At 42.4% G+C, this 17,791-nt stretch overlaps 2 protein-coding genes across 2 annotated transcripts; both read right to left on the bottom strand.

The window, feature by feature from the left end:
- On the bottom strand, positions 1-1,002 carry LOC115809202 (12-(S)-hydroxy-5,8,10,14-eicosatetraenoic acid receptor-like). The gene has a single exon (XM_030770771.1). It carries the CDS (start codon positions 1,000-1,002, stop codon positions 1-3), a length of 1,002 nt encoding a protein of 333 aa, XP_030626631.1.
- A 14,254-nt stretch (positions 1,003-15,256) lies between these two features.
- Positions 15,257-17,059, bottom strand: ttll2 (tubulin tyrosine ligase-like family, member 2). Its single transcript, XM_030770770.1, has one exon. It carries the CDS (start codon positions 17,057-17,059, stop codon positions 15,257-15,259), a length of 1,803 nt encoding a protein of 600 aa, XP_030626630.1.
- Between the last annotated feature and the right edge of the window lie 732 nt (positions 17,060-17,791).

Raw genomic sequence — 17,791 nt, 5'->3', positions numbered from 1 at the left:
TTAAATGTATTTGGGCTGATTACCACACATTGGAGTATTAGCATTCCCTCCTGAATGTGAACTTTCTGCGATGTGTTGACCGTCCTTCCAGAAACAACGTAGAAATGTTGAAACATATAAGCTCTTAAATTTTGTACTGCTCAAGCAGTAGACCAGAGGATCCAGCAAGCAATCAATGTAAGAGAGACACATCAGACCGTCATAGACTTGAACTGCAATTTCCTCAGCGTCTGAATGCTGCTTGACTCTCAAACTCAGCAGAACCATCCTGGATATGGTACAGGGTAAAAAACAGAAGGAAAACACAAACACGACGGATGAGACAAGAAAGACTGCCCTCCGCAGTTTGGTCTTGTCTCCGACCGTTTTCTTTTTCAGCCTGTTGACGATCTGAGCCGTGCAAAACACGAGAACGCCGAACGGGATGAGAATCTGTGTGAAAAACACGACCTCTCTAAAAATGTCAGTCAGGACGTCCAGCAGGCCGTCGTCTTCACGTCCGAGGCTGTTGCAGCACTCGAAGGTCTTGAGCATGGTGGGGATGGTCAGGGGCAGGAGCATTACCCAGATGAGGATGGAAATGTGAGGAGATTTCTTTAGAATTTTGAGGAAGTTCTTTTTGCCTGGATGGACCACATTGAAGTAGCGATCAATGGAAGTCACAGTCAGAAAGGCGATACTGGCTCCGCGGTTCAAGAAGAGCATGAAGAGCATGGCTTTGCAGACCACGTCGTTTTTACTGCGGCGTTCTCCGGTCTGGTAATGATAAGCTTTCACGGGCAGACAGATCAGCAGGAGAAGATCAGCCAGTACCAGATTGAAGAGGAAAATGTTGTTGGTGTTGGATTTCCAGAACTTCAGTTTGAAGATGAAGAGGTAGAGGACTGTGAGATTGAGCGGCACGGCCAGAATAAACTCCACGATCATCACAGAGGAGTAAAAACTGTACAGGGGGAGATTCGGTGTCGTACAGTTGTCTTCAGTTGTCTTGTTCGGTTCCATTCTGGAGTCAGTTGTCTTCTGAATCGAAAAAATTCAAAGAGTTTTAAACAGAAACAAGCGATTAGTCCTTTTCAAATAGAAACCAGTCGGTTGACGTGTGTGTGTGTGTGTGTAGCAAAGGTTGAATCCAGCTGAAAGGCAGAGCTGTGCACAGACTTCACGCTGCTGGATTCCAAACCAGTCTGGGAGTAATTTAGTGTTTGCTCACTGTTTTCTCCTTTTGAGCTGCTCAGACTTGCTGGCAGAGCACCTCCCATGCCTGGGGAGGCGAGTTACGACGAGTCTTAGTGATAAGCTGGAAACTACATGAGAAATGGCACGAATAATATTACAGGAGAATGCCACCAGCAAGTAGCATAATAATTAGTTCCTCATAGTTTGTCAATATTTGTAATCTCTGAGCCGCAACCTGTTTTTTTAAAAAAAAAAAAAAAAGTGGGTAGTTCCTTTTTTGTTCCTCGTAGACTTCCTTCGAAGAGTCGTGTTACAAACACTTTCATTATAGTGCGATAATAATTAAAGAGTGGCACTCTCACTGGATTGTTTGCAATTCATTTTTGCATTGTGTGGCAGGGAGGAGCCTATCAGCTTCTTTTTGTCCTTATGTTTTTTTTTTTTTCTTTAAGTGAAAGGCACATCGTGTCTTCTAGGACAGGAATGGAAAGAATGTTACAGAAAGTTCACATGGTCTTTATGGAAGTGCCGAATCCCAGGGAATTGATGAGATTTATAAGCCATATACGGGTGGAGATGTTTTTATGTTATTACACTACATGTAAGGAAAAATCATCAGTTGGAAAAAGTTGAACCCAAAGGGAGGTTTTTCTTTTTTTTTTTCTTCAGTCAGAGACAACCACAGGTTAAATCCCTGAATAGATGTCAGTAGCTAGTTCAGACATGTCCATGCTGACTGTTTGGATGCTTTGCTGACTTTGGCTTTCTAGGAGAATGTTTTGAGTGAAGGCAAAAGGTCACTACCCAGTTACCCAATTACCATGCTTCCCAAGCGTTTCACGTACAATTCCAAATTCCACTTTAGTTCCTTTAAGAAGTCCAGATGGCTACGGCTAAGAATAAAACTTTTTTTTTTTCTGAGTGACTGAATAATTGAGAACATGCCAGCTTATGGGACCGTATGGGAAAAACATTCTTCTGTCGTAGTTTGCAATATGTCAAAATCAGGAACTGAGTGTATAGCATAGTTCCTAAGCACATTCTATACATTGGAGAATTGACAGAATATGTAAATTAAGAGAGTTTGCACAATTTATAGTCCCAATAATTTTTTTTTTTTTTTAATGAAATTTAAAAAACAGAGCCTGTATAATTCCTTAATTTGTTGTGTTTCAGATTACACATTTCCTGCAAGAGATTGCACGGTGCAGAGAAATCTCCCACCAGTAACAGAGGAAAGCTCAGAGTCTGTGGATTCTGAACATTGTCCAGAAAGCCCTTTTGGAATGAGAGGAAAACTTGCCATTAATCCAGAGGACAGGTATCGAACATATTTGAACTAAATCTGACGTTTAAAAACACAAGCTCTGGGTCAAAAACAGGCTCAGTTTTTTTTGGTCCAGAAATGAGCATTTTTGATGTGTGGTTACGTTTCAGGCCAATTAGACCAGCAGTCCAGGGGAAACAGAAGACGTTTGAGGATTTCATTGAGGAGCAGCTAAAAATACATCGAGATGTTCTCCAGAAGGAGACTCAGGTAGCTCATAAACCGTCACCAAAATGTTCTTTTCTGTCCTTCTCAAACTGAACCCCTTGTTCTCGTAGGTCAGGGGAGATGTGGTCCAAAGTGCTGAGAGAAGGAGCTTCCTGCGTAAAGGAGAAGGGACGTCACGAATAAAAAGGGCGAAGAACGGTGCTCTGGCGATCAGAGCTTCTCCCAGTGAGCAGGCCAAGAGGATTAACTTTACCCCCCACCCGAAATGCCCCTCACCCCTCAGACTGCAGCTTGGAGACCCTACGGGTGAACTGAGAACGGCCTCCTCGAGCAAACAGGGGGGCTGTCCTGCCCCATCTGATTCTACGGGAGAGAAAACAGCAGAAGGAACGAAAATTGACCAGAGCTCCACAGGGCACGGTACCCTGACGCCGAAAGAGGAAATTCAAATCGAAATCACCGAAAACAGCATGCAGGCATGTTGTGCCTCAGGAAGTCAAAGAAGATCAGCATCTTCGACCGTCACCGCGGCACAAAATGATGACCTAGCGCATCACAGTGACGGAGGTGCCATTGTTGTAACAGGGAGAAAAGACGGCTTTACTGTTACTCCTCAGGAAGAGAGAGCACGTTTTAGAAAAGTGAATGATCACATCGTTAGAGCTTGTGAGAGGAAAAGACCCCCTTCTGACAAAATCTGTCGTCAAAGTCAGATTGGACCTGGATGTCCAAACGAGGGAAACCTGACGGCCGAGCGAGTGCAATGTCCACCCCGTAGTATCTCCAGTAACAGCGCCGGCATTCCGGACAACCCCAGGTTTCACTGTTATGAGCGGCCCATGCCTCCCAGTCCCTCAAGATTGGGCCACAAAGATCACAGACTGGATCTGTCCGACGACGACTATGCCAGCGACGGTCCGAGCGAGACCAAGGAAGACTTCCATTCTGGAACCAGAGCCTCCCTTAAGCTCCGCGGTCGTCTCTCCTCCTCGACGAGCTCCAGTGAGGATAGCGACTCAGAACTGAGCAGCATGCGCTTTTTGACGAGGGACTCAGTCAAAACACTAGCGAAGAGGGAAGTTCAGCCTGGAAACACAGAGACAGCTCAATCAAAGAGCCATTTAAAAAATCCCAGCACTTCGGAACTTCTAAGCAACATTTTCCCCGAGGCAGTTTGTGCCGTGGGAGAAGAAAGTAATAACAAGCATTTGACAAAAGAATTCCTGCCTGAGGATAGCTCACTGGGTGAGTCACGCTTGCTGTGGAAATAATGTAATCTTGAAAATGACCTAATTAGTAGGTTGCACAGTTTTGATTACGTGAATCTGGTCAAAACATGGGTGTTTTATTAACCTGAATTCCATTTCCTGGAGAGATCAAGGTGGTTATGATGTTTGTAGGTTTCAAGGAACTGAAGAAAGACCAGAGAGATGACACCAGAGAGATGAAGCGAGAGAGAGAGAGTCATCAGTTCATGATGGAGAAGATGAAAACAGAACAGGGCAAGGCACTGGAGTTCCTCAGGTTTTTTTTTTTTCTTACTTTACTTTAACTAGACCAAAAAGAGGTAGTTGTGGCCTAAAGGTTAGAGATGCAAGCTTGGGACTGAAGGGTCGCTGGTTCAGTCCCCAGGACTGGTGGGGAGGGAGTGAATGAATGGTACCCCCCCCCTCCCTCCACAGCTGAAGTGCCCTTGAGGCACCTAACCCACAACTGCTCCCCAGGTGCTGCGGCTGCCCACTCCTCCTTGTGTGTGTGCGCTCATTGCTTGTTTCGTTTTTACGATACATTTTGTATGAAGTTCTTGTTGTGGAAGTTGCAGTTTTGCAAGTCTTAACATGCAAAAGCACCTACAGGGGGGTTTTCAGTAATGGTGGAAAACTTGAATATGTGTGATCTTAACAGTATTTCCTGTCTGCACCATCTGCCATTTATTTCTATATCAGATCCTTGTAAACATCCTGTTAAATTGCTACAGGTTAATGGGCATGAGTCTATAGGTATATCAGGCTGGACACACATCTTTTTTTCTCTTATCTCCCTGTGGGTTTTCTTGGAATTCATCATTTTACTAACATAAGATAAGTAACCCTGGTCCTTGTAACTCATAGAACATACATGCATTTCAAACATTAAGAGTATCATGTATCATGTTATGGGGTATTATGTGCAAGCTGGGTATATTGAAAATACATCAGCTGTCATGCCTAACTGGTTTTTATCAGACAGGAACTGGACCGGTTCAGCCTGAATGTCAGAGACGACATCACGTGTTGTGTATCTCGAAGGAGACACGACAGAAAGAACTTTTCTGAAGCACAGGTAAAAATGGTGCTACCTGTTTGTGCGCCGCTGGTCCACAAACACTTGTCAGATGTCACTGCTTAAAAAAGCAGAATAAATTTAAAAATGGGTGGGGGGGGGGCTTGTGTTTGTTTGTGTTTTTCCAATCATTTTAGTGGTTCAGTTCCTGAGGGATGTCTCTCAATTTTATTGAAAGTTTAATATTATTTTCTACTTTGTTATCATTTTTCAGTCATTGGCACCAATTCAAAAAGAGGCCTTGATGAGAGTTAATGTGATACTACAGCTTCAGAGAGAACTGAGTGACAGAAATCAAAACTGAAATCAAGATTTCTCGGTCTCTTTTTTCTTTTTCTTTTTTTCCTCCTTTTTTTTACGTGGCTGAGATTGATGTTGACTTCAAAATGTCCTAACACCGGTTCTAATGGGTCTAAGAAGTTAAAATATTACCATGTGTCTTGCTTCTTTGGGCCTTTTTTTAATGTACTGTTTATATTCCGACCAAGGCCAGGCTCAGAAGCTTTCAGCAGCCTGTTCTGTACCTGCACATAAACCTTTCAAATCACTGTCATTTTCACAGTCTTTATAATGATTTACGCCCTCATAAAACATAACTATCACTACACTAATATTCATGCATGTACGTGTGTGTATGTGTGTGTGTGTGTATATGTGTCTGTCTGTGTGTGTGTCTGTGTGTGTGTGTGTATATGTGTCTGTCTGTGTGTGTGTGTGTGTGTGTGTGTGTGTGCGCGTGTGTGCGTGTGTGTATATGTGTGTGTCTGTGTGTGTGTGTGTGTGTATATGTGTCTGTCTGTGTGTGTGTGTGTGTGTGTGCGCGTGTGTGCGTGTGTGTATATGTGTCTGTCTGTGTGTGTGTCTCTGTGTGTGTGTGTGTGTGTATATGTGTCTGTCTGTGTGTATGTGTGTGTGTGTGTGTGTGTGCGCCTGTGTTCGTGTGTGTATATGTGTCTGTCTGTGTGTATGTGTGTGTGTGTGTGTGTGTGTGCGCGTGTGTGTATATGTGTGTGTATATGTGTGTGTCTGTGTGTGTGTGTGTGTGCACGCGTGTGTGTGCGTGCGCGTGTGCATGCATACGTATGTGCAGAGCCTCAGACAGCAGGTCATGGCTCTACAGGAGCAGTTTGAGGAGCGAGAGCATCACTGGTTTGGGGTTCAGCGACTGCTACAGACTCAGATCGATGCCCTGACCAGAGAGAATGTGGATCTCCTGATCAGACTGTCAGCTCATGAGAGAGCAAGCCTTCAGACGGCCCCCTCTGCACCCAACCAAGAGGGAGCCGAAGGCCCAGTGGACCCCGTCACCATGACAACGTCAGCAGCGGCGCCCCGCCACCATGACAATGTCAGCAGCAGCAGCCGGTATTTCAAATCACAGGTATGTGAGAATTACCTCAAACATACACATACATACATACACACACACACACACACACACACACACACACATACACACACACATACACATACACACATACATACACACACACATACACACACACACACACACACACAGCTATACAGGGCTAAATGAACAACTGTGATGGTCAGGTCCTCAAAAGACAAAAAAAACAAAGAAACAAACAAAAAAAAAAACAATGAAAACAAGAACAGAGAAGCGGGAGTTGTAAGGACAGTGGAAATATAGACCAGGATGTGTGTTTTTTTTCCTCCATCTGAACATCTGAATATGTATCCTGTTGTGTGTTGCAACTTACCTCTAACTTCCCTGTTCCCTGTACATCTTTAGTCATAACAAACAATTGCTGAAATTAACGGACGTTGAGCAGTTGCCACATAAAACTAACCATCTGATATGTCCTTCTCAGTGTGCGCTTGAACAATCTACCTCAAAATCAAAGTAAAAAAAAAACAAAACAAAACAAAAAACCAAGACAGAGTCTGGCCCGTGTCTGGATGTTAAGTTAGGGATGTCCAAAACACTTCAGTTATGGTGTTATCTTATGTTTTTCCTGTATTTGCTTTGTAGGTTACCACGGTTGCATTAACATATTCTAATGACATTAGTGTTAGTTATTACTGTTATTATGTTGGTATTATTTTGTTGTGTTTTTTCCACGAGACAAAACAGGAGCTGTATTGAGAAACCTCCTCATGTTTTGTAAATACTCATCCAGTGTGCAGTGGTGTTTATTCATTAACTTGCCTTTTAGTCTCAATGAGTTTCCAAGGGTCCCCTCCTGAACTCTGGCTGTCATGTTCACCATGTGTGACACGGAAAATGCTTAATCCTTCTCCGGTGTTCTTGGGCTCCTATTTCTCAGCCACAGTCATATCCTGAGTGAGTGTCATTCCAAACAGTCGATTACTCACTGCTTCTGTGTCTCTCGGTGCATCCCTGTATTCTTGACTGAATCATAAGAAGCAAAGTAGTTCACCAAGTAGTTTTTTTTTTGTTGTTTGAGGTTTTTTTTGTTGTTGTTGTTGTTGTTTTTATCTTAATTTTTCCAAGATCAGATTTAACTCGCTCCTCAAGAACTGGAACAAAATTTAATGTTACTCGACCTCCGGGCCTTTTTTTTTTGTTTGTTTATTTGGTTATGTGATCGAAACTAAATCTATAAACTAAGTCTATATGTTCAGCTCCTCATAGACCTCTGGCTACTATGGATGGTTGCCCAGAGTGAGATTAGATCTGTGAACAGAGTGAGGGGACGAGGGAACTTAACAGAAACCTGTGGAATTTCTCTTTTGCCTCTGAAAGTAGACGATCTGTGACTGAGAGACCACAGGCTGATTAAAGAGACAGTAGTAGCGTTGCCACACACGGCTGCTGCCTACATGGTCAACCAAGCTCTCTCTCTCTCTCTCTCTCTCTCTCTCTCTCTCAAGAGAGAGAGAGAGAGAGAGAGAGAGAGAGAGAGAGAGATGGAGAGATAGCCAGAGAGCCAGAGCACAGAGAGTGAGACACAGAGAGAGAGAGAGAGAGATGGAGAGATAGCCAGATAGAGAGAGAAAGAGAGAGAGACAGAGAGAGAGAGTGAGACAGAGAGAGAGAGATGGAGAGATAGCCAGACAGAGAGAGAAAGAGAGAGAGAGAGAGAGAGAAAGCCAGAGCAGAGAGAGTGAGACAGAGAGAGAGAGAGAGAGAGAGCCAGAGCAGAGAGAGTGAGACAGAGAGAGAGAGAGAGAGTGAGAGTGATTTCCATTTGATGTTTGGGCAGAATTTTTTACTCTACAGTTCAACAGCATTCTCTCTTGAGTGTTTCTCTGAGTATGTTAGACTGTTTCTCTGTGTTTGAATGTTTGTCTGAGTATGTTAGAGTGTTTCTCTGAGTGTGCTTGAGCGTTTCTCTGAGTGTGCTTGAGTGTTTGTCTGAGTATGTTAGTGTTTCTCTGAGTGTGTTTAAGTGTTTCTCTGAGTGTGTTTGAATGTTCCTCTGAGTATGTTAGAGTGTTTCTCTGAGTGTGTTTAAGTGTTTCTCTGAGTGTGCTTGAGTGTTTGTCTGAGTATGTTAGAGTGTTTCTCTGAGTGTGCTTGAGTGTTTGTCTGAGTATGTTAGTGTTTCTCTGAGTGTGTTTAAGTGTTTCTCTGAGTGTGTTTGAATGTTCCTCTGAGTATGTTAGGGTTTCTCTGAGTGTGTTTGAATGTTCCTCTGAGTATGTTAGGGTTTCTCTGAGTGTGCTTGAGTGTTTGTCTGAGTATGTTAGTGTTTCTCTGAGTGTGTTTAAGTGTTTCTCTGAGTGTGTTTGAATGTTCCTCTGAGTGTGCTTGAGTGTTTCTCTGAGTGTGTTTAAGTGTTTCTCTGAGTGTGCTTGAGTGTTTGTCTGAGTATGTTAGAGTGTTTCTCTGAGTGTGCTTGAGTGTTTGTCTGAGTATGTTAGTGTTTCTCTGAGTGTGTTTAAGTGTTTCTCTGAGTGTGCTTGAGTGTTTGTCTGAGTGCGTTTGAATGTTTCTCTGAGTATGTTAGTGTTTCTCTGAGTGTGTTTAAGTGTTTCTCTGAGTGTGCTTGAGTGTTTGTCTGAGTGCGTTTGAATGTTTCTCTGAGTATGTTAGTGTTTCTCTGAGTGTGTTTAAGTGTTTCTCTGAGTGTGTCTGAATGTTTGTCTGAGTATGTTAGTGTTTCTCTGAGTGTGTTTGAGTGTTTCTCTGAGTGTGTTTGAATGTTTCTCTGAGTATGTTAGTGTTTCTCTGAGTGTGTTTAAGTGTTTCTCTGAGTGTATTTGAGTGTGTTAGTTGATATAGGTAGTTTAAAATATGTTTGTACCCATGAGTCATACACCCAGCGTCTCAGACTGTTCTTAAATGATTCATATAGTTAAGAGATCATAAAGATGAAAGGCGGCAGTTGTTTTTTATGACATAGCGCTATATGTTACAGTGAAACACAACATCTATAGCATTACGCTTTAAAAAAAAAAAAAACTCAGGAAAACTTCATGTTTTGAAAGAAAAAAAAGATTGCAGTAGAAACAAACACTTTGATTACACTGGAATCACTAAATAAATTCAATGTCCAGCATGTGGTTTATCTCAGATACCTCTTCAATGGAAAAAGCCAGAATAATTAGGACATGAGATTGAGTAATAAGTCTGACAACACCCAGTAACCAGTTTTGAATTACGAAAGTAAATTTATTTTTGGCATTTGTATTTCGGAGAAAAATTCTTAAACTAGGGCCAAAATGACGAAATCCTGTTACGGGAAGGCCTCTCATATTTCTGTGTTTACAAATAACTTAAGATTCTAGTGAACTCAATAAGGATATTTAGTCAAAACCGAACACCCTGTTTCATATCAAGCACTGAATGCGGCGATCATTGATCATTGGCGTGTAATCGACGCAGGGCACATTCCCTGTCAGTGGGGCCTACTGTAATTGTGCTTGTCAGTAGAAGCATGGGAGGGTTAGATGAACCCGTCTGCCGTTACGCCGGTTGACAAATGCCGAGCCAAAAAGCACAGACCTATAGTGATCCAGAGGGAGTCCACGGACTGGGTCACAGCAGATAGTGCTGAAGATGGAAAGAGTAGGACTTTAGATCGTGGTTTTGGAATCGCAGTGCCATAAGTGCTGTAAAGTCAGCCGAACCTTAATAAAAGCGTGCTACGCTTGGGCAGAAATACATACAAAAATCCAAGACAGTGGACTGACGGAGGATCGGACGGATAGTTTACCGTTATCATTACCATGCGCTGAGGTAAAGTGTTTTTCTCTGAGGCCCCTTGTGTTAAGTCTCACATGTCGTTAGGTTAACAAAGTTCACATAGACTTTTCTTTTACTGGCAAATTAAACACCAAGACCAGTGACCATTGCTTCCCACCCGCTGCAGTTTAAGGTTATGGGAACACTGGAACAATGCAAACCCCTGAGCTCAATAAATCAACACATATGTAAAGTGAAAGTGGTGTGAGCCACAACGGGGAACAGAGAGCAAGATAACTACAGTGAACAGGTGAGTCACACAGAACGTGAGAACCATTGTAGAATGGGTTTGGATGGACTGCAGCACTGGAGTGATTTGCCACCGATTGTTCCACATGCTCTGTTCTCACCCTTCAGTATAAGACTCTTTGTACCCGAATGTGTTTTTTTTTTTTTTTTTTTAGGTTTGGATATTTAGAGTGGGCACTGTTCCGGTGTGTGTGTGCACCACTGTGGTATTTTGTTCTTTTCGGTGACTTCTTCCTACTCCGACGCATTTTAGACAAGATCAGTGGTTAACTGTTTAGAGGTTAACAGTAAAGAGGCCATGGCTGAAGAAGCTTGATTATTCGGGTGAGTGACTGATGCTGTTACAGGGCGTTGCGTCTTTAAAAGTTTAAACAGCCGTCTCAGGAAGTCAGACAGCCACTGAATTTCTTCAAACACACATCCTGCCTGTCATAGATAAAAGAGGTGCCCGTTTTGGCTCCTCTGTAAATAAACTCTTTTTTTCACGGCAGCGGGAAGACGGCCAGAGGACTGCTGATGACACGTTCCTTGCTCTGCGAGCGAGACCTCCCACGCCAGCGTTCAGAAAACCCCCCGTGCACCGGAGGCCAGGACCACAGGAAGAGGACATTGTCAGTATTGGACTCAAAATGATGATAGTTCAAAAAGAAAACCGAAAAAAACCCAGACATTCTTTTTTAAACAATAGCCTTGGAGTGATTGAATATCGTTCAAATTTTACTCCACAGTTACGCATTCATGCATGTTAATTTATTTATTTATTTTTACGTATTTGTGTCATGTAGCAAAAAGGGGGTTTACCTCTGGTCCAGTTACATATTTGTCAGCAATTATCCATCTTACAGAGACAAAATTAGCTGGTAATGGACTTGTTCAGGTGTAAAATGTACTCTGAAGTGATCTTTAAGCACTCCAGGAATAATTTATATCCGTTCACAAAACCTGGTGTCAGGTAGTGGCCTCCGCTCTTAATTATTAATTCATGGCAGTGTAACAAATGCACCTACAGTCATTTCATACAAACTAAGTGTTAAAACCATGATTTTTACAATTTAATTGTTTGGTTTATTTTCTTACTGAGGATCCTTTCAGTATTACATGGGGGGGGATTAATGTTATCACCATAAAAAAACCTTATAACTACAGTTTAGTCTGAGAATATTGTTTATTTATCATATGCTCCACTCACTCAACAGACATGAAGCTCTTTCATTTTGAGTAGAACTATTAACATGTCCTGATTAAATATAGAACCTTACCACTAAGTGCTAGTAATAGTTTGTGGTATCTCTTTTATATCAAGTTTGAGCTGCCTGCGTCATGTTTAACACTTCCTCTGAATTTCAACTGAAGCGCTGTCCCCTCCGTGTGACACTCAAAAACATGTGTTTATTATCACCAGGCACATGGAAACGTTCGCTCCAGAACTCAGACAAAGAGAGAACTTCCAGGCCATTTGATGAGTATGTATGCGTCGCTTCTGTGGGCGTCACATGGTGAAGGGCAGCTGTTTCATAACACCAACACACATAAATATTCATCTCCTGTTTTCTGGTTCATTGTCCACTCTGTAGGTGGATAGGTTTACCTGATTAAATTGCAAGGTCTTGACTTGTTTTTCTGCCCTTATATTTTTCAGAAGGAAAGATCTCATCGTGTGCGTTAGCACGATTTAGACACCCTCCATACAGCCCTGAGGGTTTTGATGTAAATTCACATAGTGACTGTGGACAAAGGATATGGGTAAAGTCATTAAAAACTTGGCTTCACACTTAGAACGAGAACACAGTAGCTCAAACAACAACGACAACAACAACTTAAGCAGAATTAACTGAATATGTGATTTTATTTGTCTTATGTATTACGTGTCGGTTTTTGCCCAGATAAATTCGACTTGGCCCAGTGAAAATAAAGCGCAGATTTTGAGGGTAAATTAGAGAACGTGTTGGAACTGAACCAGGTCGGCTGTGAGACTTCTCTGTTTTCCCGTTGCATTCAGTGCTCGGAAAGCCCTGAGGACAGGCAGGTTAGACTCAACCGGAGCTGCAGTTCCACACCCATCGGGAGACAGACTCCAGCATGTCCCACTGCTCCCAGTTCACCAGTCACAGAGGTTAACTTCACCAGAGCCTACGAGCCTGCGCGGAGCACGTTCAAACGTTACATTTTGACACATTTTCCCATGAATCCTCCAAACCTGAATACAGGAATCCACCCTCCAGACTTGAGTTCAGAAAGATTAGTTTGGACAGCGATGACCACACGTTGGGTTTTTTCCCTGTTGTCATAAAAGCATCTAAATAAGACGGCTTTTTATCTCGTAATACAAATATAGTCACGTATGAATCATTTATTTAGCTGTGAGGAGCACAGTGTGCATAATACATGTCTTATCCGTTAATGGTTTTGTGGTATTGATTAACACATATACAATGTTTTTAGTTTTTGGAGTTTGTTTTTAAGATGACTTTTCTCTGGAAAACTCAAAAATAATTTTATTGTTCTCTAGGGGAGAGGAGTAAATCTGGTCACAGGAGCATGTGACCAAAGTCCCAGAAGCGTAAAAGCTGAAGTTAGGGAGGAAATTTGCTATCCAGATGGTAAGGTAAGGAAATCTTCCACTACGTGTCCTCTCTCGACTGTGTTTTCTCAGAACTATCCTTATCTTTTAACGTTGTCTGTCAAGCAGACGGAGAGACTCCTGTCGAATGGATCCCGCGTCGTCATATTCCGCAACGGGACCAGAAAAGAGATCGGCGCCGACCAGAAATCTGTCAAGATCACTTTTTTTAATGGAGACGTCAAACGCATATTGGCTGATGGCACGCTGGTACGTGTAGACTGTCATGGCGAAACTCAACAGTACTTTCTCTGAAATTAAAGTTAAGGGTTTACACTACTCATACTTCTTTCGTAAGTCGTAACGAACAACTAATTTTTCTTAAGAAATAAGGAGTGTGTGTGAGGTCATGTGCCTCCACCATAAATTTCACTTTCACGGCAAATAACTAACACTTTTCATAAACAACGTGAATACTAGACAATTGATCCAGCAACCAGCAAAACAGAAAAAGCCTCTGCAGTTTGTCATTTTTAAAATGATTTTCATTTATTTTCTTTCTTTTTTTTTTTATATCTTCACACCATTCACAGCAGCCCATCATCACAGTTAATACACTAAGCTAGAAACTAATGTGTAATTTCCATTTAAAACTAAGAACATCAGAATTACAAATGTGACTTTTAAAGGTACTACTGTGGTCTAGTGGGATGAATTGGTAAATTAAAATGATAGATTTACGCAGTTAATTATTCGGAGTCAATATGATGTGTGTGAGAGTGATACAACATTGACACATGAAGTTTACCAGAGGATTGTTGGTTCAAGAGACACATTCACTCATCTAACTTGGTTTTTTATGTAAAACTGATTTATGGCTCTGAGTTTTCGTTTGTTTCTTTTCTTGTTTGTTGTGATAGGTCTATTACTATAGTGATGCACAGACAACTCACACCACTTATCCGTCTGGTGTCGACATCCTTGAATTTCCAAACAAACAGAAAGGTACCTATATGAGGACACCACAGTTTCATGTTTTGTTTTGTTCTTCAGCTCCAACACTTAGACACTCTCAAACCCTCGTCCCCTGTGTTTCCATTTCAGAAAAACATCACCTCAGTGGCCTGAGAGAAATATTTTTCCCTGACGGCACTGTCAAAAGCCTATACCCTGACGGTCATGAGGAGAGTGTCTTTCCTGATGGAACTGTGGTTAAGCTATCGGCGTAAGAGGTTTTTATGTCGTTTAATGCAGTTTAACAGGATCTGTCTTTGTAAAGTGTCTTACACCTAATTGTTGATGGTACTGCTTGTGTAGAAATGGGGAAAAGACTGTGGAGTTCACCAACGGACAACGGGAGATCCACAATTCTCAGTACAGGAGGAGGATCTACCCGGACGGAACGGTGAAAACCGTTTATTCAAACGGGAGACAAGAGACCAAGTATTCCTCTGGACGAGTGCGCATAAAGAACAATGAAGGCATTGTCATCTTGGACAAAAAATAACAAGTGTGATATTATAGGGTTTATAATGGGGTGTTTTATTAAGAATATATATATATATATATATATATATATATATATATATATATATATATATATATATATATATATTTATATTCTTGATCTGTGTAGTAGGTAGCTTCAACTATTTAATGCTATTTATTTGTCTAAAATGTGTGTTTATGAAGGTTGAAACAAGCTGATGGCAAATGGGCTAGTTTTATTTTATATGTATGTTTTTTTTGTACGAGTAGTCAAAGACTCTATAAAAAAAAAAACCCATGATAATCAAGATTGTTAATGTGCTCTTCAAATTATGTATGCATTTTTAAGCAATATTAGATTAAAAAAAATCTGAAAGTATTTTCATATTTTCACATCTTCACAAAAAGCAGCTTTGACATGTAGATCCTCTTGTCCTCTGTTTTGTTTTTGTTTTTTTTGTTTGTTTTAGAAAACAATCAGTTGTATATGAAAGAATTAACCCTGCCCACTCTTTCCATGTGTGGCATCTCTGAGAATCTTATGTTGCACAGAATAAAGCATTATTCATGAGTTCATGACATACTCCTCACCTCAGAAATATGACCCACAGAGCAGGCAGGTAAAGACTAGTAACCCACTGACCTATTGACATGTCCTACGACCTCAGGACTATCTGGTTTCACGCCGTCTGTCTCCACAGTCTTGCCCTGTAAGAGGCGTTTCATAGAGATGCACCCGATGTCAGGCTTCCTTAGCGACTTCATTTATACTGAAATATGCTCTGACCCACGTTTAACCCGAGAAACAGCATTCACTGAGAAGAGGTGGATTTCTGGGCCCCCAGAACAGTGACCCAAACTGGTCTTTTACAGCACCGTTTATCTGACAGTCCCCTGTCCTCTTCCCTTCCCTGTGGTGGCTGGAGGAAGCCACCCAGACGTTGAGTTTGTGAATCTCTTGCACAACGGTCTTGACGTCGAGTTCATCCCAAGAGGCTTTCCATGTCACCTCGTTGAAAGGGAAGGTCAGAATGAAATCTCCCACACGAAAAGCTGGTCTGGTCTTGTCTTGGCTTCTCCGACACCACTGGAAGGTTAGAGGTTTGTGTTTGTGAAGGTGAATGGGCGGTAACCTGCGAGCATTCAGCGCCGAGTGCCTGAACGTTGGCCCGCGGTGATTCCGCGTTACTCGTTCGTTGTCATCTGACTCTAACTCCACGGCGGTAACCTCAGACCGTTGTGAAGGCTCTGCGGCTCGGCCAACTGAAGGACGTGCCCTTTTGTTTCTGATGACAGCTGCTGTCTTCGACTTCAAACGTTTTGAATTGAAAGCACAGCTTGTGGTATCGCTTGCACAGTTTCCTGACAAGCACAGCCGACTGATCTCCACAGACAGGCGTCCAGTATTATCAGCATTGTTTAAATGATTGTTACCACTCGGGTATGAGTGGACTTCATACGTAGACTTCGATTGCAGCCTGACCGGAAGGCTTTTTGGTAACCCTGTCCAACTGCCTAAATAACAGTGTTTCTGTTTTAGGTATCCTCTGTAGCGCAGGCTGTCAATTGTCCTGTAGTTCATCAAATCAATGACGTCATTGATTAGTCCCTTTTTGACTTTGATGTCAGCTGGGCAGTCCAGAGACAAAGCAGGACTGCAGTTCACCTCTAACAACCAGGGCTTAAAGTTGGCATCGATGAGGATGTCGAATCCAAACAGCTCTAGGCAGTTGACCTGAGTTGGGATGGATGGGGCAATCGTGAGCAGAGTGAGCGTGACAATGCTATTGATCCTTTGCCAAAGGAAAGGTTCGTTGATGCCCTGACTGTGGAGAAAGCAACGGAATTTACTCATGGTCCATTTGCATCCCTGGCCCACCCGTTCTTTCTCTGTAGCGTAGAAGGGTCCAAACTTGTTGATGCTGGTGTTGGTCAGGTGGGAGTAGAGGTTATTTAAGGACGTCAGGTTGTACTTCTCCGTGGCAAAGCGTACTAAGCCCTCTTGGTGCATGTAGATCTGAAGAGGGTGAAAACTCTTGACGCAAACGTAGATCCGCAGGTCAAATTTGTAGCCCGAGATAAGAAAAGGATTACTGACGTACTTCTGCACAATTACGGAGGAGTCGTACGCCAAGTCTTTGATGTCATCGAAAATAAAGATGCCCCTCCCTCTTGACAGGTCCACTGGCTTGCAGATCCAATAGTCAGACCTCCCTCTGTTTGCCACACGGTTCTTTGTGTACTCTTCCAGAAATCGAATGTACTCGTTTGGGAGGATAAAGGCAGTGGGGCTGAAGTCGTACAGGGCGGGGCCGAACGCTCCTCTCATCCGTCTGATATTCCGCGCCAGGCAGTCCTTTCGGGTAATCCCGTCGGTCTTTGGGTGGTGGTTTAGTCTCTGCCAAGGTAGTATGTTCGCGTAGTCTGAGGTACTAAAAGAGGAGGCACGCCAATACAGGTTCCAGTCTCCCTCCTCCTGCTCCTGTGCGTTGTACTCCTCCCAACCCCGCTCCAGCAGCACCTCCCGAACCACGTCCGGAGTGCCCTCGTGAAGCCGGAATACCAGGGGCATGGCTCCACTCACCCCCATGGCCATGGCCAAGGCCCACTGACCTTTTAGCTTTTTTAAGAAAAAAAAAGAAGAAAGAAATTAATGAATAAATTAACAACAATAATAGCAATAATAATAAGAACAACAACAATGATATTAATAATAATAATAATAATAATAATAATAATAATAATAATAATAATAAAACAGTGTTTTGACAATAAAATAATAAGCCCAGAGATTGTAAAATCGGGTAGAGATTAGATTATTTCGGATATTTATGAGAATTCTCCGCTTTGCTCTACTCTTGCTCAACTTTTCGGTGAGATTGAGTGACGATGTCGTGTCGTGTGGGCTATGCTGAACCTCTGTAGTAGCCTAACTGGATACACACAACGTAGTCATCAGTACATAGGTATTATCTACGAAGATAAAAAGAGGTGAAACAAGTTATCTGTCTCAGCGATATTTTATGGCCCGAGGCGTATCCAGCAGATGTAGGCTACGGCTAAAAATTGCAGAAATGACAAGTGACTAATGATAGATGGATGGGGAAAAAATTGTGAAACTGCGAAATCCTTTTTACCGTGCACGGTTTCGGCCCACTATTTTCATAAACAGCCTTACCAGACCTACACTAACCGTACTGAACTTATACGACCAAATGACCAGTATCTCAGAGTTTAGAGATGCGTTACATCACGGCGTAACGCACATCACTGGACCGGTTTAAAAACGTTATTTGTATGTTTTTCGTACTCACCGAGTCTAAAGGGT

The sequence above is a fragment of the Chanos chanos genome, chromosome 4, assembly GCF_902362185.1.
Source record: "Chanos chanos chromosome 4, fChaCha1.1, whole genome shotgun sequence".
In the NCBI taxonomy this organism is placed as follows: domain Eukaryota; kingdom Metazoa; phylum Chordata; class Actinopteri; order Gonorynchiformes; family Chanidae; genus Chanos; species Chanos chanos.
Note: the sequence above shows the minus strand (reverse complement) of the source record. Positions and strands in the feature narration are given on the sequence as shown.